We start from the raw sequence: 24,898 nt of genomic DNA, 5'->3' as shown, positions 1-24,898 counted from the left end.
TGTACATTTTTGGACGTGGCTGATGTGAAAATGTGTTTTGGTTGACCATGTGTTATCTGCTATGGGGGGGGGTGGTTTGTTTTCCCTTCTTTCTTTCTTTTTTTTTGTCTAGGCAATGGGGTTAAGTGACTTGTCCAGGATCACACAGCTAGTAAGTGTCAAGTGTCTGAGGTCACATTTGAACTCAGGTCCTCCTGACTCCAGGGCTGGTGCTCTATCCACCGAGTCCCTCTTCTTTCTTTTCTCAATTCCCCTGTCCCCACTGAGGTGGGAGAAATAGAAAATAAATGCTTGTTAATTTTTAAAAATATAATTTTAAAAATATTAAATAAATAAATTAATAATAATTAAATAAAAAATAAAACATTTTAAAATATAATTTTAAAAATATAATTAAAAATAAATAGAATGTTCTTGTAGCTGAAACCTTCTACAGGTGCAATCTTTCCTACTAGCATGTGAGTGCCTTCAGAAGTGGGACTGTCTTACAAATATATCTTGTGTCTGTTTTTGTTTTATTTTCTGTTTTTTCCTCTTTTATTAATTTATTTTGATTTATCAACAATCACTTCCATATGCTTTTGAATTTAAAAATTTTCCTCCCCTTTCCTCCCCACCACCCTCCCCAAGACGGTGCACAATCTGATATAGGTTATACTTGTGTCTGTTTTTGTATCCCCAGAACTTAACACAGTCCCTAGAACATTGTTGTTTGGTTGTTTTTAGTTGTGCCTGACTCTTCCCGACCCCTTTTTTGGGGAATTTTCTTGGCAAAGTTCCTGGGGTGGTTTGTGATTTCCTTCTCCAGCTTATTTTACAGATGAGGAAACTGAGGCAAAAAGGGTTGGGTGACTTGTTGAGGGCCAGTCACACAGCTGGTAGTTGAAGTAGGATTTAAACTCAGGTCTTCTTGACTCCAGGCACTGTATCCTAGCTGCCCCAATACAGAGTAGATACTTAATAAACGATTATTGAATTTAATTTGTATCCCCAGCACAAAGGACAGTGTTTTGCAAACTGCAGGCTCTTAATAAATGATTTTTCATTCATTCACTTATTCTAGAATTTCCTCCAAGAACAAAACGCCTATTGTGTGACCTGGCACTGGGGACAGAGCCAAAAACAGTCCCTGCCCTCATGGAGCTTACACTCTAAAGGGGATTGCAGCTCGTATTCAAGAAAGTTAATACAAAATAAATACAAAGGAATTTCAGGCCACCAGGCGGGAAGGGAGCTAGCTCGTCGCAATCCTTGCGCTCCCTCAGTCGCGCGCGTGCGCGCCTCCCCACCGCCCCCACCCCGGGGGCCTCCACTCCCCGCCCCGCCCAACTCCTGGCGCCCGCGTGAGCTCTCGGCTTCGCCTGCCCACGCTTGTGTGGGCCGGGTTCGCCTCTTCCGGGTCAGGTGACCAACAATGGCCACATGACCCGGCCCGAGTTCCAGCGCTCGAAGGCGGAAGTAGAAGAGGAGTTCGGCGCCGCTGCTTGGCCTGGTGCAGGTAGGGGTCTAGTCTCCCAGCCTGGCGGGCGGGCCCTGGGAGGGTCGGGCAGCCCGGGCCGGGCCGGGCCGAGGCTGACGGCCAGCTTTTGAGGAGGGGGGAGGCGGCTTCCTGTGGGAGGGGCTTGGGACGGTGGTTCCGGCCTCTGAGGAGGGGTTGTCCATACACCCACTTTGGGAAGCTCGGGGGGAGGGGAAGGGAAGGGGCGGGAGCACCCTTCCTGAGGGGAGCCGGGGGCAGGGCATGACCCAGCACCCGTGACCTCTGGGTGAGGGGTCAGGAAGTCGGGCTGTCAGGTAGCATCTATTAAGCGCTTACTGTGTGCTGGGACACCCGGAAAGGCAAAAACCAAACCTTCCCTACGCTCGAGGAGCTCAATCTGAGAAGAAGGGGCGAAGATGGTGAGGAGACCTGGGGGAATCCCGCCGGGGGACGGGCGTCCTCCTTCCCCCCTACTTTGGCTTCTTCAGTCACAGCCTCCCCTCCCCCCCTCCCCCTTGGAAGAGTTAACTTCGTCTTGTTAATCTTTAAGTGTTTCTTTCATCTGACTCCCTGGTTTTGCTGGTGTGGTTTTTCCACTTCTGCAGGAGTCCCTGATCTCCTCAGATCATCTTTCTCTGCAGCCTTGTTTAGCCCAACTCACACTCAAAGCTTCAAAAAAAAAAAATGAAAAAAAATAAAAAAATAAGAGAGATGTGTGCCTTGCTCTGGCGTTGAACCAGCCCTTATTCTCAGGTGATGACTTTGCCTAGTGCTTGGGCTGTCAAAACTTTAAAAGGCTAGGTTACTGCTAAAGTCCTAGACCAAGAGGTTTCTACCTGTTCTGCTCTCTGTTTTTTTCTGGTGTTTGATCTAAATTATTCAGTCTCCTTAACCTGGTGATGGCGGCAGTCTGGTCCTGCTTATCTTGATAAACAAATAGGTAGGGTTGACCTAGAGAGAGACCTTTGTTAATGTTTGTAAAGACGGTGACTCAGAATCATAGTTTTTCCTTATCCTATCATGCCGCTTGCTTTATATAGAGGCTAATCCAGAGTCTCTGCAGTAGTTCTATTTTAAACTCCTACTGTACGCCAGAAGTTTGGACATTAATTATGAAGCCCAAGTGAAAGGCAGTTTTGAAAATAAAATAAGCTTCAATTTTTTTTTAAACCAAAATTATTTAAAGGATGTCAAGGAGGAAAGGGTCTAGATTGTAACTCTTCTCTGTCTCAATAAATGGTATTTATGAGTTTCAGTGGCCAAAAACATTCATTACTTGGTGACTTTACTCTTAGTGATGAGGCTCTACAAACATTAATTAGATTGGTCCTTGGATGACAGATGTACAGTCTGTTGAAGTATCTGTATATGAAGTCTTCCAGATAGGTGAGGCTTGTAAGAGTGCATTTTCTGCTGACATATGGCCTTCAGTGAATGAAAAATCATTTGTTAAGCACTTATTTACGTGCCGAGCATTGGCTGAGCACTAGGGATACAAAGGCAAAAGTAGTGACAGCCCCTGTCCTCGAGAAGTTTCTCTTTTAATGGGGGAAACAGTGCTCATAGGGGACTAGTGGCTAGTAAGAGGCTTTGGTCCAGAAAGTTACAGGTGATTCAACCTGAAGATCCCAAGGTCACTTGTATGCCCCAGATTAAACAAGAGAGTAGGTTTTACAGCCAGGAAGGACCTGGAAGATCATCCGGAGTCCAACCACCTCATTTTACAGATGAGAAAATGAGGCCCAGAGAGGGGAAAAGATTTGCCCAAGGTCACCTAGCTAGTAGGCAACTGAGCAAGGCTTTGCACTGAGGTGCTGTGTTGCCAAATTTATTGTTCTGCCCGCTTTGTAATGCTGCAGCTTCATGGAAGATTACAAGCATTAAATACGAACTAAAATTCTACAAAACGCACATAATGTTTTTGTAATATTTTGGGGTTGGAAAATCATTGCTTCAGTTCCCTTTATGGGAGAAAAACTCAGTACTTTGCATGTATCAGAGTCATTTTAGTAATTACCTCCAAGCATTGCAAAAGGAGGCCTTTGTACTACTATTTACTTTCATACCTTTCATGTTTTTTCTCAAATACATATAGGTCCCTACTCCAGCTTGCTTTCTGTTTAGGACAAGACTGAGTGTCTCAAACAATAGACATTTCTTTATGAATAAGGGACAGAGGTACTCAAGTCATGTTTCCTGCTCATCCTCAGTGCCCTTTTGTGTACTCTATGTGACTGCTTCCTTTTTAGTTTAAATGCCTATTTAAGTCTGTCTGCTTTACCTCAGTTTTGTGGTTTTGCTATCAGAATTTGATAACATGAAATTGACATGTTGAAATCTGTCACTGACCTGAAGATTCATGCTGGGCCTAAGGGTAGTTATTGGTAAGTAGTAGAAATAGCAATAATGCTTTTAGAGATAGAGTCTTGGCAGGGCAGTTGGCATTCCCATTTTTAGGAGAGTAAACCTAGAATCACAATGACTTGCTCAGGGTCCTTTGGCAATTGACAGTGAAATTGAGAATCCAGGTCTTTTGACTGTTTACTCCTGTGCTTCAAACGAGGTTAGACAAGGTTATCTATTTTCAGGCACCAGTTCTAAGTTATTACTCCATTATTTCCAAGGAAAGGGATAGAAATAGGGGTGAGAAGGCAGGAAGCTTTAGCTGTCATTAATGGCTCTGTTTCCTACTGGAAACGCTATACATTTTAAAGGGTCTGTTCTGCTAGATGTTAAATTTTCATGCAAAAAAAACTTTACCCTGTATTACATCAAGTTGTTTAATTTCCAATTGAAATTTATTAAAAGTTAGTTTAATACCTCTGGAAACTTTATATCCTAGCACGTTGCCTTTGATGGTGGTATAGGGTGGGGAGATAAGCATTTATATAGCACCTACTATCTGCCTGGCACTGTGCTAAGCTCTTTACAGGTTTTTATCTCACTTAATCCTAACTGCAACCCTGAGAGGTAGGTACTGTTAATATCTCCTTTGTAGATAGGGAAACTGAGGCAGACAGAACTTATGCGATTTGCCCAGGGTCACACAGCTGAGAACTGTCTAAGGTTGGCTTTGAACTTATGGTTTCCTGATTTTCAGAGTGTCTGATCCACTGCTCTTTTACACACAGTAGGTGCCTGTTAAATAGTTGTTGAATTGAATGGAATTGACTTTGATTGGATTTGCTTTTTATTTAGAATCCTTAAGAAAATGGGAAGTTTCTCCTGAAAAGTCTTGAGCTGTTTTGATGGGAAAGTCATGTTTCCCTGTGTGCTGTCGTGCCTACAGAGAAACATTTCAGTAGTGGCTTCTGGGCTTTGGGGTATCAGGAAGAGTGGGTGTCAGGAGGGTGGGAGTTCTTTCCTGTTTGTAGGACTAGTGTTACTTATGAACACAATCATAGGAAGAGATAGATAAAGTTGTTTTCAAGGATCTTTGGAGTAGGTTTTTTTTTTTCTGTACAGACTGGAATTTCTTTGAGTATCAGGAAAATGGAAAATCTGCCCATAGAATGGAAAGCTGGCCATTTTCTCTGTTCCATGCCTTTGCACTGGCTGTCCCCCATGCCTGGAACGCTGTCCCTGCTCACTTCCACCTTCTAGCTTCTCTGACTTCCTTCAAGACACAGCTTAAAGCCCATCTTTTGTGAGAAGCCTCTCCCAGCCTCCCCCCTTCCTCGTGCACCCGTCTATCCCCCCTTCTCTCTAAGGTTGCCTTCCCTTTGTTTACACTATTACACTGTATATATCTCATACACACACATTTATTTTTCATGTTGTATCCCCCATTAGTAGCTAAACTTCTCGAGGGAAGGAAGTTTTTGCCTGACACATAGTAAGTGTTTTATATATGCTTGTTGACTGACTTCCCAGGGATGTGAAGGAGGGAAAGGGGAAGGGATTAAGCCTTTATGTAGCACCTACTGTATTCCAGGTACTGTGCTAAGCTTTACAGATGGCTCATTTAATCCTCACAACAACTCTATGAGGTAGGTATCCTCATTTTACAGTTGGGAAAACTGAGGCAAACAGAGGTTAAGTAACATGCCCGAAGTCACACAGCTAGTAAATGCCTGAGGCTGAATTTGAACCCAGGTCTTCCTGACTCCAGGCCCAGTGCTCTATCCACTATGCCACCTAGATGCCCTTCGTGTGGCATCTTTTCTCCCCATTTTTAGTCCTCTAGAGACTTGGAAAAAAAGTCAGGTTCTATTTACTTGCTTTTTAGTGTTTCTATTAGTGCTGGTTTCATAGAGTTCCAGAGCGGAAGGGACCTTAGCAGTCATCTGGGGTAGTGGTTCATAAACTGAATTCCGTGAAATTGTTTTAAAAAATATTTTGATAACTCTTTCCATGTAAGCGGTTTCCTTTGCAAGTCTGTAATGGCTTTTCTTTTGTGCATTTAAAAGCATGATTCTGAGAAGGGCTCCATCAACTTTCCTGGTCACTGCCTGAGGGGTCCTCTATACCAAAAAGGCTTAAAAGCGCCTGCCCTCCCCCTGTTTCCTCTTTTGACAGCTAAGGAAACTGTAGCCCCAAAAAGCTGCTGAATGGCCTGCTCAGGATCATGTGGGCAGGGAGGTATTGGCAGAGTCTCTCAGACTTCTTGAGCTCCAGTACAGTCTCAACACAGCCTGGTGAGGAGAAGGCCAGAGCCTGGGATAGGAAGTCCTTGGAGAGCAGGGGACGGAGAAGGGAAGGAAGTGAGAAGATTCGAGATGAAGCTTTTCTTCTCCATCTCTTTCTGGATTGGCCTTGCCTCTGGTTAGAAAAAAAGAAGGCGTGAATGCCTCTTCCCACGGCTGGGTCTATTTGAAAGAAACTCCTCTTGCTGATTGATAGTCAAGTGTCCTCTCTGTTCTTCCTGGATGATCCCCTGCAGATTTCCCTTCTTCATGAAGTCAGGATTCAGTGCTCTCCAGTCCAACCTGGAAGATGAACACTCAGATTCCTAAGATTCCTGCTGGAGCCAGTAGTATGAGAGGTAGAAAATGTCGGGATGGGATTTTGGAGACTCAGAAGATAAGGTATAGTGACTTAATCTGAAGAGTCTTGCCTGACATAGGTAACGATGGACATTGAGCTAGATACAGCAAGAGATCTCATCTGGTGGGACTGTAACTGGGTGCGTCTTCTCTCTATAAAAAGCTGTTTGGGTTTTGGTGGTTGTGGTTGTTGTTTGAGGTGCACAAAGCCATGTTCTAGCAGTTTGCTTCAGGGGATCAGGGTTCATCTCCTGGCTCTTCAGGTTACTTACTACCTGTGTAGCCGAGGGCAAGATATTTCTGCATTCTGGGCCTCAGTTTCTTAATTTGTAAATTGTCCTTCATTTTAGACTGGATGCTCTCTTAGGGGGTCTTAGAAGTCCAGTTCCTAAATCAAAACCCTTTGATGTCTTCATCCTTGGGCTGAAGGAACGTGGGAAGTCAGAGTGGCTTGCTGTAAGTGGAATGTTGTTGTGGTGGTGGTGTTGAGTTTTTTTCCAGTCATGTATAACTCTCTGTGACCCAATTTGGGGTTTTCTTGACAAAGATACTGAAGTGGTTTGCCATTCCCTTCCCCTGGCTCATTTTGCGGGTGAGGAAACTGAGCCAAGCAGGGTAAAGTGATGAGCCCAGGGTCACACAACAAGTAAAGTATCTGAGGCTGGATTTGAACTCAGGACCTCCTGACTCCAGGACCAACGCTTTAGCCACTTTGCTGCCACACGGAAAAGAACAGTAGAGTTCTGAAGCTCAGCCCTTATCTCAAAGCAGCAATCAAGGTCAGGCTTGAGTCTGAGTGTCTTTATTTCTCAGAGGTCAAATCCAAGAGGCTGCCTTGGCCACACTCCTCCGCCTCCTCCAGCTCCTCTGGCTTACATGCACCTGGCTACTCGACTTCCTCCCTTGTTTTCTCCCTGCAGTTTTTCTCTCTCTCACTTTGTGGCCACAGTTGCTTTAAAGTAATCCAGGTTAAAGGGATCCTGCTGAATCTTTTTGCTCATGTCCTCAAGTGGGAGGCTTGCAGACTTTGAACCAGCAGGTGGGGCTAGTGAAATGCACAAATCTCTTTGGCATCCCAAAGATGTGGTGAGCGTGGGCACAGATGCTGAAATAACTTTTTGTTTCATTTTTTTTAAAGATTAAGACGATGTTGATTTTCTTGGGGGCTCTAAGGAGGGGGAGGGGGAGGGGGCCGGAGCCCCCAGAGGTCCTGAGAGTGTTCCATAGCTACAGTGCACCAGGACTTCTCTTCTGTGGCTGGAAGCCCGCTGGTGGAAGTGGCAAGGATAACAACAACAGTAATAATACCTGATGTTTATATTGTGCTTTAAGGTTTACAAAGTGAGGGAGCTCCCCCGGAACAGGGACTGCTTTTGCCTTTCTTTGCATCCCCAGTGCCTGGCACACAGCCTGGCTCATGGGTGGCATTTTATAAATGCTCGTTGATGACTTGAATGTTACCTCATTAAATCCTTCTCTCACTTCTCTGAGGTTGGTATTATATTGTTAACCTCCTCTTACTGAGGCTCGTCTGGTTAATTGACTTACTGAGAGTCTCATGGCTAGTGAATGAGGCAGGATGTGAACCCAGGGCTTCTTGGATCTGAAGCCCAGCCTTCTGTCCACTGTGCCATTCTGTCTTAGTAGTAAGATGGCACTAAGCAGCATCTGGAGCAGGTCCAAGGTAAAGGCAGGGGAAAATCCGGGGGGATGAAGAGGAAAAAGGGAGTTGGAAAGTAGTTGGGGAGGCAAGAGGGAGAAGGGAGAGTTAACTGCCTGTGCTGGTGAGTGGTAGCACTTGAGTCTAACAAAAGGTTGCTTTAGATGCTACCGAGCGGCATAATTACTGGATGTTCTCTGCTTGGCTTCCAGCTAATCTTTTACCCATTATTTCACTAATCTTTCACACACACACACATACACACACACACACACACACACACACACACCCACCCACCCCTTTTGTTGATACAGACATGAAATAAGAGGCAGTGAAGCATAATGTGGAACAGCTTGGTGTCCTGGAGAGAGCGCCAGGCCTGGTAACATCAGCTGTAGGTTTACCTCCTGGCACAGACACTTAATGGCTGTGTGACTCTGAGCAAGCTGATTAACTCCTGGGCCTCACTTTCCAAATATCTATATCTATATCTGTATCTATATACACATATACATACACATGTATAGATATATATATATATTTTTAGGGATAAGAACATTTACACTATCTACCTCCTAGTATCGTTATGGGGAAAGGTTTGTAAACCATAATTATAAAGTACTATGTGAATGTGAGCTGTTATTATTAATAACAGTAATTAGTAATAAACAGCTGTTGGCACAGTGGATAGAGCACTGGGCTTGGCTTCAGGAAGACCTGAGTTCAAATGTGGCCTCAGACACTTAGTAGCTGTGTGACCTTGGGCAAGTCATTTATCTTAGTATCTTAGTATCAGTTTCCTCACCTGTAAAATAGGGATATTACTAGTGTCTACCACCCAGGGATGTCATGACGATCAAATAGAATAATGTTTGTAAAGCACTTAGAACAGTGTGTTGCACCTAAAAGGCATTACATTATTGCTTATTCCCTTCCCCCTCCATTATTAGCAACCACAGATGACAATGATGATTTTTACTGTTGGAAAGTTTAAGAATATAGCCATTTAAAAATAAACACCATGAAAAATAAACCTTTAAAAATCACAATACCCTTTAATAGTCCTATTTCTGTGTATTTAAGAATGTTAAGAAATAAGTGAAAATCCCAACAAGTCAGCCTGTCAGCCTGGAGGAAGTAAATTTGTGGAATTCATTTCTTAAGAAAAATGATAGTGTTGCCATGGTGTTTAGATAGATATGGGAGTCTATTGAAGTTGAACTACTAGAGATGTTTCCCTGATACTTAGAAGGCTTCTAATTTCAGTCACATGGGATCAGTAGAATCTTTCCTGAAAACAGTGGCTTTTAGCTTTGGTTCAATGTGGATAGTCATTTCCTATTAAAACCCAGAAGAGACATCGTCCTTTAGGCTGATTTGAATGGAAGACTTCCTGTGGGAAAAATGTCATTTCTAAAGGAAGTTATGTGTTATTGTCCTGGACCCTTGATCAAGCTTTTCTTCTGAGGTCAGTGTTGTGGTTGGAGTGACCTCAGTAGGTTTTATAAGTGGTTTTTTGTGTTTCAGAAGATAGATGATTTAATCGATATGAGCACTTCCTTTGTCCATGTTGACCTCAGTCTCTCTCCTCCTATCCCTATTCCCACACCTTAGTGGCTAGTCTTCCTGAATTGCTGTGGTAAGGAAAAAAATACCATTTTGTGATCAATCTTCTGGTTGTGGGCTTCTTAGAACTTAGCTTAGGCTAGTCTTTGGACCACAGACCCACAGTCCGTTGGCAGGGCCATGGTCAAAGGCTTTCTAGCTTGTAGGCCCTGCCCAAGCTTTCATTCTGTTGGTATAGCCTTTGAAGATTTAGGGCCCTCTCCCTGTCATGTTGAAACATCTGAACAGATCTTTAGCAGAACCTGTGTTTCATAAAGGGTTAGAGCAATTCCAATTTTCTATGAAACCTCTTTCATTCTGGCTATAGTTTTACCTAGTTTGGGAAAAACACCTTGGTCCTTGTGGATCCAAGATGATGATTGACTCCTTCCCAATTAAAGACTTGTCTCCAGTTTAAGGTTTGCAAGGTGTTTTTGCGTGTTGAGTTCTGAAATATTTCTGAGTTTTGTTTCCCTGTCCTGACCCCTCCTCCTCTAATCCAAAAGAGAATTCTTGGGACAGGACAATTTCATAGGATTGGGTTGGCTTTTTTTTCTTGGGAGATCTGAGCAAACTGTTCCATTGAACTGGAGTTTAGAGCTATCCAAAAGTGCAGCAGCCTGCCTCAGCGGGTAGTGAGTTCTGTGTCCCTAGAGCTATTCAAGAGAAGGCTGGATAACCACTTGCCAGAGATATTTATTGTAAAAGGTGATTTTTGCTTAGGTACAGTTTAGAGGAGCTCCCAAGTTCTCCCTTCCACTTGGAGCTTCTATAGATTTTCTGAGTTACAGGGCAACTGGGATTAGATCTTCTTTTTTCTGAACATGATATTTAATAACGCCATTGTGTTTATCTATTTTAAGATTGACAGAGAGCCTCTGTAATAGTTTGTTTTTGCATGTGCGGAACCAGCATAATTACATTTTAAAAGGTTTTTTTCTCTCTCTCAGCTTGCACTAAATGCAAAAGAGATTACTCCCAGGTAATTTGAAAGGGCCAGAGGGTAACATCATTCAGCTGTTAGGTTGTCATCAAGGAGCAGACTGAGGAGAAAATATCCACAGTGGAAAAGTCACTTATGTAGTGGGTCACACCCACTAGCCTCTGCCATTCTTCTTGGTATGGGGCAGTTTATTTCGTAGTCTTGTTATGGGGGGTAACTGCGTTGCATCAGTGCTAACAGTATGAACTTTGTAGGAGTTATGTGCCTTCCCATCCCATACTCCTCTGTAATGTGTATCCCAAGCAGAACAATCTAAGTGAGGATGGAGAGTATTGCAGGAATGGCAGACCGCCAGTCAGTAAGCAAGCATTTAAGCACTGTGTCAGGCACTATGCTAAGTCCGCTCAATACAAAGAAAGTCCAAAGTATGTCCCGGCCTTCAAGGAGCTCATATAATGGAGGGGACAACGTGCTGACAACTATACGTCTAGAAGATTAATATATGGCGTGAATGGAGGATTATCTCAGAGGCAAAGCCCTAGCAGTGGAGAAAGGAAGGGAATCTCACATGCGCCCCCTTGTCTCCTCTGACATTGCCACCACCCTGGTGCATCACCTCAAGTCAGAGCTATTGCGGTAGCCTGCTGGTGTCTCTCCTCGTCACAGGTCTCTCCCCACTCCAGTCTGTCCTCCACTTATCTGTCAAAGTGAGGTCTGGCCATATTATCTCCCTACTCAGTAAGCTCCAGTGGCTCTGTCACCTCTAGGATGAAATTTTAAATTCTGTTTGTTCTTTGTTCTCAAAGTTCTTCATAGCCAGCTCCTTCTCCCCCCTCACCACCCCCTCTATTTTTTCTGTCTTCCTATACCTTACACACACAGTCCCACCTCCCTCCCCCAACCCAGTGACACCCGTTTTCTTGTTGTTCCTCAAACAAAACACCCCATCTTGCAATTCTGGGCATTTTCACTCTGTGTCCCCCGTGCCTGAAATGCTCTCTTTCCTCATTTCCACCTCCTGGCTTCCTGGCTTCTTTCATGTCCCAGCTAAAATCCCACCTCTCATAGGAAGCCTTTCCCAATCTCATTTAATTCTAATGCCTTCCCTCGGTGGATTATTTCCAGTTTATCCTCTGTATAACTTGTTTGTACGTAGCTGTTTGCATGTTTTCTCCCTCATTTGACTGGGAAAGCAGGGACCTAATTTTTGCCTTTCTTTGCATCCTCTGTGCTTCACATAGTGCCTGGCACATAGTAGGTGCTTGTTTTTTATAGCATTTTTTCCCCAGTTACATGAGTAGATGCTTATTAAATGTTTATTGAATGAACTGAGTCTTGAGGGAAGCCGTGGAAGCCAGGAAGCTAAGGGGGAGCCGGTAGAAGTGAATGAAGTTAGGAGAGAGTGTGTCGTATTCAAGGAGCAGTAAGAAGGCCAGGCTGGATTTTTGAATCTGTGTAGGGGAGTAGAGTATAAGAAAACTGGAACGGTAGAAAGGGGCCAGGATGAGCCTGAAAGTTCTGGAGTTTGTTGGGGGAGGGGATGATCAGACCTCTCTTTTAGGACAATCACTTTGGCAGCTGAGCAAAGGAGAAATTGGAGTGTGGAGAGAGTTGAGGCAGGGAGACGAACCAGCAGGCTGGAGCAGTAGGTCAGGGAAGGTGATGAGGGCCACATGGCAGGAGAGAAGGGGCGGACAGGAAAGACGTCAGGAAGGGAGAAAGCATCAGATGTGATACCAGATGGCGTGGGTGAGCCGAGGGAGAGGGAGGAATTGTGGTTGATACGAGGTTGCCAGTCTGGGTTACTGGGAGGATGGTGGTATCCTTGGTAGTAATAGGGAAGCTGGGGAGGAGGGAGGTTATGGGGAAAAGATGATGAGTTTGAATTGCCTACAGGACGTGCAATTCGAGATGTCTTAGAGGTAGTTAGAGATGCATGTCTGTGGCTCAGGAAGGAGACTAGGGCTGGATATATAGTGCGTAGCAGTGATCATTGGACCCAGGGGAGCTGCTGTGAGATTGCCAAGTGAGATAGGCTAGAGGGAGAAGACAAGAGGGCCCAGCACAAAGCCTTGTGGGACACAGACAGTTAGCGTCTACGATGCCACATGAAGGAGGCTTGAGAAGGAATGAAGAGATCTGGAGGAGTGGGATAGTGAATATGGAGATAGCATTTATCAGTGTTGCCTCCACCAAAAGCCCTCTCTGATGCCTCCTTGTGGTGCAAGGGTGGCTCTTTCAAGTAGAACATAAGCTCTAGAAGCTCCTACCAAGCTGGAAGGGTTGGTTTTATGGAGTGAGGCTGGGCCTAGGACCAGTCTAATGAAATGTGTAGAGGTATATCATTGGGAGACTGGCTGCTGGGTGATGCAGTGGAGAGAGAGCTGGGCCTGGAGTCAGAAGAAGACCCAACTTCAAATTTGGTTTCAGACAGTTAGTGGCTGTGTGGCCCTGGGCAGATCACTTAACCTCTGCTTGCTTCAGTTTCATCACCTGTAAAGTGGGGATAATAAGAGCGCACTCATCTCGCAGGGTTATCATGAGATCAAATGAGATAATAATTGTAAAGTGTTTAGCACAGTTCCTGGCACATAGTAAGCCCTGCATAAATTTTAGCTGTCATTATTATTGTTATTGTTATTATTATTATTAGTCTCTAGTCACATCATATTATGAAAACACTCATTTACCAGAGCAGGCAGTGGCTGGGCTCTGTGCTGGTGGGAGGATTCTCTAATCCCGTAGACTCACAGACCCTTAGAGTGCTCAACCCACTGGTGAAGTACAGCATTTTGTCTCCTCTGAATGCCATTCTTCTTAATTAGTATCAATGTCATTGGTTCTCTTTTTGGACCAGGGGAATCAATCAATTCTGAGTTTTCTTGTCATGGAAAGAGACTCGGAAAAAGGAATGTGGAGCTGGCTGGGGAGTCAGGGAGACTTGGGGACCAGGCCTGCCTGTGGCCAGACGGTCCTTGTGACCTTGGGCGAGTTACTTAATCTCTAAGCTCTTAAAGACTAAAAATTGTAAGTCATGTGCTAGGCTGCCTTGATAGAGGAAGTTTACTCAGAGAAGACTTCATTATACCAGTGAAATTGTGAGACCAGGCCCTAAAAAAGCCTGGAGTTGGAGTCAAGAGGAAGCTGAGTGGGAGTGTTGCCTTCACACGTAGTAGCAGTGTGGCTAGCAGCACGTCTCTTACCATCTGTGAGCCTCAGTTTTTCCATCTGTAAATTGGGGAAAGCACTTCCCGTACAGGGTTGTTCTGAAGATCAACAATGAGATTGCCTTCAAGCTTCTTATGAATCACAGTCATGAGCATTGCAGTCACCATGGTTACCAGGGGATAAGTTTTCTGTGCAGTCACATTCAGGAGGGATCAGAGTTGAGTGTTTGATTTCTGTGGAGATTTGGGAAGAAGATGCTGAGGCTAAAATGCCTGCATCTTTCTTGCAGACATTTTCAGTGCAAAGTGAACACATGAGTTTGCACTCCTGGAGACGGCCTCTAATGAGAATGTCTCAGTCAAGAAAAGGAGCCAGTCCAGTGGTGATTGCATTTGCAGCCTTGAAGGCCTTAGGGAACATTTACCTCAATGGATCTCCCTGCTACCCTGACCCCTGAAACCTTGTGGGATTTGGTCATGGTAATATTTCAGCCTCAAGGATTCAAAGCACCTTGTGCAGACCTTTGTCTGCTTCAGAAATTGTGGTCTTAAAGAGTTGAGCTGTGCTCCTTTTGTTCTGTATGATATTGCAGAAGTTGCTACTTTCGAAGTTGAGCTAGAAGTAAAAAGTTCTCCATATGTTAGTCCTGAAAAAATGGATCTGACCCAGGAGATCACAGTGGCCTGGTTTGCATCAGCTGCGAACTCTTTTCCCAAGTCCATTTCACTTGTCTCTGGAGAATAGAACATAGGTCACCGCTAAAGGTGTACCAGCATTCATTGGGTGGAGCACAAGGAGAGAGGAACCATGTCGTAAACCTGAATGACTGCTCAGAATAGGGCATGGATCAAAGATCATGGACAGATGAAACCACAGGAGTACCTGAGGCTACGACCAGTGCCATCGTGTCCTTAGGATAACGCTGATGGCAGCACGTTGATTTCAGCAAAGGGTTGTGACTGAATAGTGTGACGACCAACCCTGATTGCCCAGGACTGGCCAGGACATGTTGCCCACCTCCGGCCCAAGCAGAGGGCAGAAGGAGATGTGCGCTTTTGGACATGATCACTGTGAGGATTTGTTTTGCTTGACTGTGCTATATGTTATAGCATATTACATGTTTTTCTCTTAGTATTTGTGTGTGAGGTGCTTAAGGGGGAAGAGAGGAGCTAGTTATAGTTACCAAAGAAAAGAAAGCAAAGGTGATCATTAGAACAGGTTTTCAAAATACATAAAAGAGAACTGAAAGAAGTTCACAAGGAAACAGACAAGCAGGACAGCTTTGAAAGTAACAAGTCGAATTTATTCCACACCTTAAAAGAGCAAGCTGAACATGAAGGGTGTCAGACTGAAAAAGAAATGGATTCCTGAGAATTGCATCTTGATTTAGAAAACCACAAATCAATATTATCTGTGTTGTATTTTTAAAATTTATCTTGTTAAAATTTCCCAATTACATTTTAATCTGGATTGGGCTGCACTGGGCAGTTTTGATGACTCTGCAATTTCATAGAATCTTTTTTTTTCCATTCTACTTTCTATGTAGAAATGTTTGTTGTTGTTGTTGTTTTGTTGGTGTTTGTTAAATTCAGAATAAAAAATAAAAGGAAAGGGTCATAGTGGCTAGCATCTTCCCTGGCTAGTGTGCGGCTCACATCTGAGCCTTCTCTCTGGGGCTTTCTGAAGTGGCATCTCTCAAAGCTCCTCTTTTCCTCCTGGACACAGCATGGGGTGCTGAACAGAGCCCTGCATTTGGAGTCACCAGACTGTGATTTCTTACCCACCTTTGCTGCTTACCACTTGTCTGACTTTGGCCAAGTAGTTTTCAAACCTCTGTGGACCTCAGTTTCCTCATCTGCACAATCAGGGAGTTAAGCTACAGGATTGCTAGGGTCTCTTTGAACTCTAAAATCCTCCAATATTGTAGAGGAATCAGGGAGTTGGCATTGTCAGGCCACACTTCAGAGGGTCTCTGCGCCAGGCTGAAAGTGCCACCTCCACACTCTTCTTTCTTGGGTACTTTTGTGAAGGTTGCCTGAGTCTGAGCAGCTGTAAAATCCACCAAGTCCGCAACAGTCCCTGGGTGCCCCAGTTCACTTTGCCACTAATGACCTCTTGCCTCTGTCCTAGTCAATCTCAGTTTTAAAACTGAGTTCTGTCTCTAGTGTTTCCCCTTTTCTCACACGAATCCTCTCTAAAGTTTGTTGATCTGTTGTCTTACAGTTTCATGGTGATGATATGGCATCTGCTAGCTCCAGCAGGGCAGGGGTGGGCCTGCCTTTCGAGAAGTCTCAGCTTACTTTGAAAGGTGAGTGAAACTTGTGTTTGTCTTGCCACCCCGTAGCAGGAAGGAGCATCTTTTGCCGAAGAGACATCTGGCATTGTCCCGATCAGAGACGGCCAGCCTCTTTGAACCCAGCTTTCTATTGGACAGTCCCAGTGTGTTGGTTAGAACTGTTGAAGAGGAGGCTGCATTTCCCCAAAGTGGGCCCCCCTCCTTTTACTGTTATCCTAGTCAGCACCTGGAGATCTTCCCCTAGCAGTCTCAGAAGAGGGTAGGGAGGCTGGTTTCTTGACCCGAGAGCAGGCCCAGCTCTTCCACAGGGCTCGACTTGTGGAACGATGGAGACAACATTTAGGGGTTGATCTCAGGCCTCTCGACAGGGCCATCTCTGGACAAAACTGTATTGTCGTTTGCCAGGTTTATCATCAGTGTGCTGGAGTTCCATTTCTGATGTAGCCTCTGAAGGAGGTGGGTCAGTAGGGCATTTGGAGGGATGCCTCCACCAATGACTTCATCCTTCTCTTCTTCCCCCAAGAGTGCTCAAAGCCAGGAGTAAAGGAGATCTAAATGCTGTGCCTGTCTGCTAGCATCCTGCGAGTGGCTGGTTTTTAATGAGAATGTAAGGTCCTTGAGAGCAGGGCTTTATCCATTTTTGTCTTTTTGTCCCCGGTGTCTAGCCCAGTGCCTGCTACATAGACATTTTTAGAACATTCAAGATCCCGTTGTTTTTATTGTTTGCTTCATTTAGAGCAGGAGGCTCTGACAAGGTGACCCCTTGTATGTATCAGAACACACGGCAAACATTTAATAAATGCTTGTTGATAGATTGGCTCCTGAAAGTCATCCCCTTGTTGACTCTTAGTAGCCTGCATTTCTTGCTCTTGGAAGGAGGTAATTTGACGATACTAGAAATGGAAATCAGCATTATTGGAGAGTAGGCATGCCCTTCTTGGGTCCTTTTGTTCTTATGTTGAGACTCGCTTTGGGTATTGATTTATTGCCTTTCCGGAGCACATTTAACTACTTCCTGTTCCCCAGCCCTTTGGCCTTTATGAAGTGGGCTGTGGTGGAAGGAGTGCTGAGCTCTCTCCTTTGCTGCAGGTTGGCTTTGTGACCTTGGGCAAGTCCCTCCCCACCTGAAGCCTGTTTCCCCATCGGTAACATGGACGCAATACTATATGTGACTTGTCTGCCGAGGTTGGTGTGAGGATGAAATGAGTTTATGATACTCAATCGCTTCATCAGCTGAAAAGTACTATCAATTGGGAGCTGCTATCGTTATTTGAAAGTGCTTTGTAGCCAAAAAGCACTACGTCCACCCTAAGCTGTAGTCACCATTGAGAAGCTTTGCTCCCCCATTGAGCCATCGCTTCTGGGTGTTGAGACTCCCCACCACCACTAGGTGGCGTCCGTATCCCTTATTTGTGCCCCTCTCTCCCTCTCCCAGCCCCAAGCACCTTGTCACTTTTGAAGTCAAGCCTTGGCTCTGTCTTGCTCTTGAGCTTTTCTTTTCTCTGCTTCGCTGGCCTCATGTGAGATTTTAAATTTCTGAAATAGGCAGGGGTTTTTGAAAACCATCTTGTCATCAAGAGGTATTTATTTATTTAGCACATACTCTGTAAACTTGGTCCTCTGGGTAAGGCTACCTTTCTGATGGTGGGATAGCAGCCTTTTGGTGTCTTGAGGCAACGGAATCTCACCTCTGCCCACCTAAGAGTTCTCAGTGAGAGGGACAGGATTGTAAAGTCTTTACACAGACGGGGCTTTCTTTGGCAACAGATATGCTAAGAGCAGAATGATGCAGAGAATGTTTCCTGGCCCCTGCACAAAGATGACACTCCAAAGTCCTGAAATGTTTTTAAAAAGATCCATAGAAAGGGACCACAGTGATAGAAAAGCTTCTAATCTAACTCTGAACTTGACAAGCGTGTTGTGTAGGAGTATATGTGCCATCACCGTGGGTCTGAGAGATAGCGTTGGGCACGCCCTCTGATTTGTGGGTACTTAGATGGAAGACATAGAAGACTGAGGGGGTCCTATAATCACTACTCAGTTATCCTTGTTTTTACGGCAGATAGTATTTGCTTTGATTGTTGATGGCTCCGGCTGAATACCCAGGATAGCTCAGATACTCGCTTGGCTTTGTGTTCCATGAGTCCTTAGTCTCTTACAGCTGAGTGAGCTTTAGAAAGTCTGGCCCAGAAGGGTGTGAAGGAGCCCTCGGACCTGGCTTTGATGACTCCCCTTGTCTCTCTCTTTCTGCACAGTGGTGTCAGCAAAGCCCAAGGTGCACAGTCGCCAGCCTCGCATTAACTCCTTTGTGGAGGTGGCAGTGGATGGGCTCCCCAGCGAGACGAAGAAGACTGGGAAACGGATTGGGAGTTCTGAGCTTCTCTGGAATGAAATCATCGTCTTGTAAGAGCACTTTTCTCCCTCTTGAAAAAGTCACGTGGGAAGAGGAGGCCCTCGTCGGGGAGCCTGGTGTGGCCAGCCTCTTACCATCCCTCTTCTTCATTCTGCACTTCGCCATCAGTGTGTCCGTATCACTGCAGTCAAAAAGTATTTGTTACCAGCTAGACAGTTTCAGGGTCATCTTTGTGAGGGACAAGGAGATCCACTTGTATCCGCTAGGCTTTTTCTCAGGCTTTTGTCACTAGTACCCGGTCTTTCCCGAGCTCTAGGAGTAGCTGATGTGCTTGGTGTGTGAGTGGGATAAATCAGAGATTTCTTTTTCAGGAATGTCACAGCACAGAGCCACTTAGATCTGAAGGTCTGGAGCTGTCATACCCTGAGAAATGAGTTGCTGGGCACTGCTTCTGTCAATCTCTCCAGCGTGCTGAAGAACAACGGGGGTAAAAGTAAGTATGGTGAGGGCATGCCTGAGGTGCTTTTGATGCAAAACATTTTGGGCAGTCACTAAGGCGTGTTCATACTGTCAGCCCTCAGCTTTGGTAAGCCAAATTTCCCGAGCGTCATAGACAGTTCAATTCTGTGGTTAGACTGTTAGCAGCATCAGGCAGTTCCAGGACTCTTTTTCCTCTGATGATCAGTCTAGGACTTTTGGAAGGGGAAGGAATATGATCGTCTGCCACGACAGAATTTAGGCCCTTCCTATTAGAGCCTTTGGAAGAGGGAGGTGATAATTTGCCTCTGCTGTGGGTTACTTTGGGCTACTTGAGCGCACTCTTTCCCTGCCAGTCTTAGTGGCAGAATGGATATGTGATATGTGGGGAAAAATAGCTCCAAACTTCCTGTTCTCAGTTGTTCCTTTTCTAGTCTTAGGATAGAACAGGGCAGCACTATGTGCAGTAGGGCTGTGCACATAGTAGGCACTCAGTAAGTTATTGCCAAGCAATGTCTTGCTTATGAAGTACCTTAATTAGCCAAGGTGCCTCCGCCTGCCTGGAAACACAAACCCAGAGGCTGTTTATCGCCATTCTTGGCCAGTGGACTGGCCCACAGTTCTGGTATTCTGGCCCCACGTCATAAAGGATTCCATTCAGAGCACAACCATATGTGGTGGTTGTAAGCCACAGCTAGGACAGTGTCAGTCTCTCCTGACGTTGGCCATTCAGGAGTTCTTTTTTAAACGTGGGACTTAGCTTGAAAGATATGGTGTGGTGTGGAGATTCCTAGGGAAAACAAAGAGAGTTTACTCGGTTACTCTTCCCTTCTGACTGGGCCACTGCACAAACTGCCAAGTCTCCTTCGTTCTGACCTTCCCTGACAGATGCAGGGATGAGGTTTGTCCTTGGTGAGCTCAGGGACTATGTGATGGCCATCTTAGGTCTATGGAAAAATCCCCAGGCTTGTTGTTGGGGCCCTCTGATCATCTGGGAAACCCCTTCCTGCCTTTTTAAAGCTGAGGATGAGGGAGGCAAGGAAGGCTTAGGAAGCTCTCTGGGGGAGAAATATTTGTTGGCTGGGCTTCTCACCGAATAATAGTGTGTATCCAGATAGTAAGTGCCTGGCTTACAGTAGGCACTTAATACATGGTTGGTTTGTTTTTTAGGCAGTTGGGGTTAAGGGACTAGCCCAGGGTCACCCAGCTGGTAGGTGTCAAGTGTTTGGTCTGAGGCCAGATTTGAACTCAGATCCTCCTGACTTCAGGGCCGGTGTTCTATCCACTTCGCCGCCTAGCTGCCTTAATAAATGGTTTTTGATTGATTGATTGATGATATTCCTCCCAAGATATGATCTGCAGTGTGAGGCCTCCTTTCTCTTTGTGTGGTTTTCTGGGCGAGCCTCTTGTCTCCCTGGTATGCGTGTAATGCTTGTTTGTTTGGAGAATTGGCTTTGCACAGGAACAAGTAAATCCACTGTGGGCAAGGTTGGTAGCCTGTAGTATGCCTACCTCAGGAAGAGCAGGCAGGTGGCTGGTTGTGACTGGCTCCTTCTCTGCTTCTCTTAACCCCTCTCTGCCACTTTCAAGAATTGGCTTCCCTTTTTGTTTTTGAAATTTTCATTGATGTTTTTTGTTTTTCATCACCTTTATTTCCCATTATATCATTGCTGTCTCTCCCTTCTATATACTTCTGGGCTTAAGGCCTGGGTTCAGATCTGGCCTCAGACAGTTACTGGCTGGGGTAACCCTGGGGAAGTCACTTCATCTTTCTCTGCCTGAGTTTTCTCACCAGTAAAATGGGGATTAAAATAGCACCTGCCTCGCCCCAGTAGTTGTGAGGATCAAATGAGTTATCTGTAAATCACTAAGCACAGTGCTTAATAGATGCTTCTTCCCTTCTCTTCCCCTCATCTCTTAGAATAGACAACAAAAGAGAACGAGCAGGAAAAGATTCAGCAAAACTAGAGAAATCATTATCTGAGCGTGGCAGTATATGTAATGTTCTGAACCCATAGTTTCCTACCTCTGCAGAGGAGGGAGAGAGGGAGGGACATTTCTTCTGTCTCTTTGGGGCCAGGCTTGATCATTATTATAAAATTTTCTTTTTTAAAAAAATAAATGTTTATTGCTAACTTTTGGTTTTTATCATCTACATTTCCCGCCATATCCCTTCTTTCACCTCCCCCCCAGAGAGAAGTCCTTTTTTAAGAAATAAGAAAAAAAAAAAGGAAATTCAGCAAAACTAACCAACATAAGGAAAAAGTCTGATGTTGTATGTAGTGTTCCATACCCATTGTCCCCCACCTCTGCAAAGAATTGGGGGAAAGAAAGGTATTGTCTTATGTCCAGAGTCAAGGTTGGTTCATGTAATCTTACAGCATTCTATTTCTGTTGTTTTGTTGTTACCCTTTCCCTTTACATTGTCTTAGTCGGTGTGTACTGTTTTCCTCATTCTGCTCACTTCACTTTCTATCAGTTCAGATAAATCTTCCCAGGCTTTTTTCTTTTTCATGTTCATCATTTTTTTTAATTAATAAATTTATTTATTTATTTATTTATTTTTAGTTTTCAGCAATCACTTCCCTAAGATTTTGAGTTCCAAATTTTCTCCCCATCTCTCCCTTCTCCCCAATCCAAGATGGTGTGTAAATTGATATAGGCTCAACATATACATTCATATTAAACCTATTTTCACATTAGTCATATTGTAAAGAAGAATTAGAAACAATGGGAGAAATCACGAGAAGAAGAAACAAAAACAAAGAGAGAAAGCAGATAATATACTTCGATCTGCATTCAGGCTCCATAGTTCTTTTTCTGGACATGAATAGCATTTTCCATCATGAGTCTTTTGGAATTGTCTTAGATCCTTGCATTGCTGAGAAGAGCTGAGTCTATCAAAGTTAATTATCACACAATATGGCTGTTACTGTGTACAGAGTTCTCTTCTCACTTCACTCAGCATCAGATCATGTAAGTCTTTCCAGGTTTTTCTGAATTCTGCCTGCTCATCATTTCTTACAGCACAATAGTATTCCATTACATTCATATACCACAACTTGTTCAGCCATTCAGCCATTCCCCAGCTCGATTTCTAATTCTTTGCCACCACAGAAAGAGCTGCTATAAATATTTTTGTACATGTGGGCCCTTTTCCCATTTGTATGATCTGTTTGGGATACAGACCTAAAAGTGGTATTACTGGGTTAAAGGGTATGTACAGTTTTATAGCCCTTTTGGCATAGTTCCAAATTGCTCTCCGTAATGGTTGAATCAGTTCACAACTCCACCAACAATGCATTAGTGTTCTAATTTTCCCACATCTTCTCCAGCATTTATAATTTTCCTGTTTTGTCATTTTAGCCAATCTGATAGATGCGATGTAGTACTTGAGTTGTTTTGAGTTGCATTTCTCTAATCAATAGTAATAGTAATCATTTCTCTAATCAATAGATTTAGAGCATTTTTTCATGTGACTATAGCTTTAATTTCTTCATCTGAAAACTGCCTGTTTATATCCTTTATAGTCATCATTTTTTAAGGTACTATAATATTCCATGCATGTACTACCATTGTGCAGCCATTTCCCCTATCAATGGGGCATCTCTTTTTCTTTCCCCCCAGTTTCTTGCTATTATAAAAAGTGTTCTTTTGAACATTTTGGTGTATATGGGATCTTTCTGGCTTTGAGCTCTTTGACTTGTATGCCTAGCATGGGAAATCTCTGGGTCCGAGGGAATGGGTATTTCAGTAATTTTCTTTGTGTAATTCAAAATTGCTTTCAAGAATTGTGCTCACTTCTTACTGAAAGCAGTTCATGGTCACCGCCGTGACTGGCATCTTCCCTCTTTACTTGTTAGCAAGCCAGAAGAACAGGAATTGCCAACCTAAAACCCCATTTTTGAAAGCTTGCTGGCTGATTCTTGCTATAGGGTGTCGTATGGGTGACTGGGTTTGGTAGTGGGGTGTACCATATTGGAATATGATGGAAACGGTACCTTAATTAGACAGGGTGTTACTGCTTGCTTAGAAAAACAAACCCTATGGATATTTACTGCCGTTTGCGGTCTGTGGTGTGGTCCATAGCTGTGGGTTTTTGACTCCATAAAGCCTTCTATTCAGAGCAGAGCTGTATGCAGCGATTGTAACTCAAATAGAGGCCTGTTTCTGTCTCCGCTGATGCTTGCCATCCTGGAAAACATGGGAGGGGTAGCATCTTAGAGAGAAGCATTTAGGGGCCTCCTGTCTTGAGAGAGGGTAAAGAACAGCTCTTGGCCTAAACAGGAGATTGCATTGATCAGTTCCACATTGGGTTGGACAGGAGATTTGGGAAAAAATTGTCACTAATAATAACCGGCTTTCTAGAATGCTTTAAAGTTGTCATCGCATTTTTACCTACGTGATCCTACATGATTCTTACAACAATCCTGTGAGGTGGGTACAGGGATTATTATCCCTATTTTACAGATGAGGAAACTGAGGTTCGGAGAGAGTAAGTGACTTTCACACAGCTAGTAATTTTGGGGGTTAGATTTGGAATCCAGTTCTGCCTTACTTCCAGTCCACAGATTTCCTTATCTGCCTCTAAAAATGGGAATCTCAGCTTTTTTGTCATGATCTCTGTTCCTCATGTGGGTTGTCTATGTTGCAGATGTAGCAGGTATTAGAAGTGGTGACACACAGTTGAGCTTATATTAGTGCTTTTGGGTCATATTGTGTTAAAAATTCTTTAAGTAAATGGACTGGTCTGTCCAAAGCTGATTTTCCCAGCTAGGATCCTGGTGACGGCAGTTTGCCATTCTCACCTGTAGCTTTTCAGCTCCACAAGGCACAGTTGGTTCTTTCATTAATTTCTCTATTCCTCGGCATTGATGGAAGATGACTGGAAAAGTCAGCTGGTTGTTTATGCCGATTTTTCCCTTATTGAGGTTCTCACTAGAAAAAGCTATTGGATTTTTCCTTGGCAGAGCAAATGGTGATGGCGAGTTTTCTTAAAGTCTTAGAAGGCCGGCAGCTACAGCCTTTGTGCTGGGATGTCTCCCCTGCCTCTGCCTCTGATGGGACTGGACGCTAGGCTCTGGTTTGCAGATGGACACTACTTCCTGGGGCCTTCTCTGCATAGGAACAGCTTTGGGTGTGGGATTGAGCATTTGAGCAGGGATGTTGAATTCTTTCTGCACTAATGGCAGGTAGGTCTGAGAACAACTTGCATTTCTTAAATGTGGTCTCCCCTATAATAATAACAGTAATGATAAGCGCCTTCCATTTCTGTATCACTGTGTGCTTTGTGAAGTGTTCATCTCACGCTGGGAGGAAGGGCAGTACACATGTTATCATCGTCATGCTGTAGATGAGAAAACTGAGATTCTTTGAGGTTAAGTTGACTTGCCCATAGTCATATAGTTAGTAAGTTGTGAGACAGGATTTAGGATCCTTCTGCTAAGAGCTTTGTCCACTGTGTGTGATCTCCTTACAGCTGCTGCCAGATTTACCTGTTGCCAAGAAGAAGGATGTGGCCTGAGGTGCATTTCTCCAAGCTCTGTGTCTTTCTTCCTCCGTGTTGCTTCTCTGTGCTCTCTCTCTTTTTGTCTCTTTCTGATTCCAGCTGTCCCTTTCCCAGTAAGAAGCCAAGGTTCATTTGTTCATTTTAATCTATAAGCAGAGAGTTGTCTTGTTTCATCATGTTGTGAGTGCTGAGGCCAGATTGCAGGTCGTGAGCTGTGCACATGCCTGCCTGTTATCTTATCAGGACTGGGGGTCCTTATGTACCTGAAAGAAGTACCCTGGCCAGGGAAGCCACGTGCATATTTTAAAAAAAAACAACTTAGACCTTTCTTTTTCTTCTTGATAGTTTCTGTTTTGACTCCACAGAAACTTCCCAGCAAATACACCAGTGTCCCCACCTCACTGAGTTACATCCCCTGAAAA

At 44.3% G+C, this 24,898-nt stretch overlaps 1 protein-coding gene across 4 annotated transcripts in view; it reads left to right on the top strand.

Moving 5' to 3' along the window:
* Positions 1-1,409: 1,409 nt before the first annotated feature.
* Positions 1,410-24,898, top strand: part of WWP2 (WW domain containing E3 ubiquitin protein ligase 2) — a 120,218-nt gene continuing 96,729 nt past the window's right edge. Inside the window, exons 1-4 of one of the 4 annotated variants that reach the window (XM_027847153.1) lie at positions 1,410-1,498; positions 16,065-16,149; positions 18,393-18,540; positions 18,862-18,983. In XM_027847153.1, the coding sequence (XP_027702954.1) occupies positions 16,080-16,149; positions 18,393-18,540; positions 18,862-18,983 (340 nt within the window). In that variant the 5' untranslated portion in view covers positions 1,410-1,498; positions 16,065-16,079. Of the gene's footprint in view, positions 1,499-1,803; positions 1,900-6,448; positions 6,465-6,488; positions 6,508-16,064; positions 16,150-18,392; positions 18,541-18,861; positions 18,984-24,898 lie in introns of those variants that run through there. The other 3 variants (XM_027847145.1, XM_027847160.1, XM_027847138.1) reach the window with 3 other exon arrangements.

The sequence above is a fragment of the Vombatus ursinus genome, unplaced genomic scaffold (assembly GCF_900497805.2).
Source record: "Vombatus ursinus unplaced genomic scaffold, bare-nosed wombat genome assembly UNPS02005286.1, whole genome shotgun sequence".
In the NCBI taxonomy this organism is placed as follows: domain Eukaryota; kingdom Metazoa; phylum Chordata; class Mammalia; order Diprotodontia; family Vombatidae; genus Vombatus; species Vombatus ursinus.
This window is presented reverse-complemented; position numbering and strand designations above follow the sequence as displayed.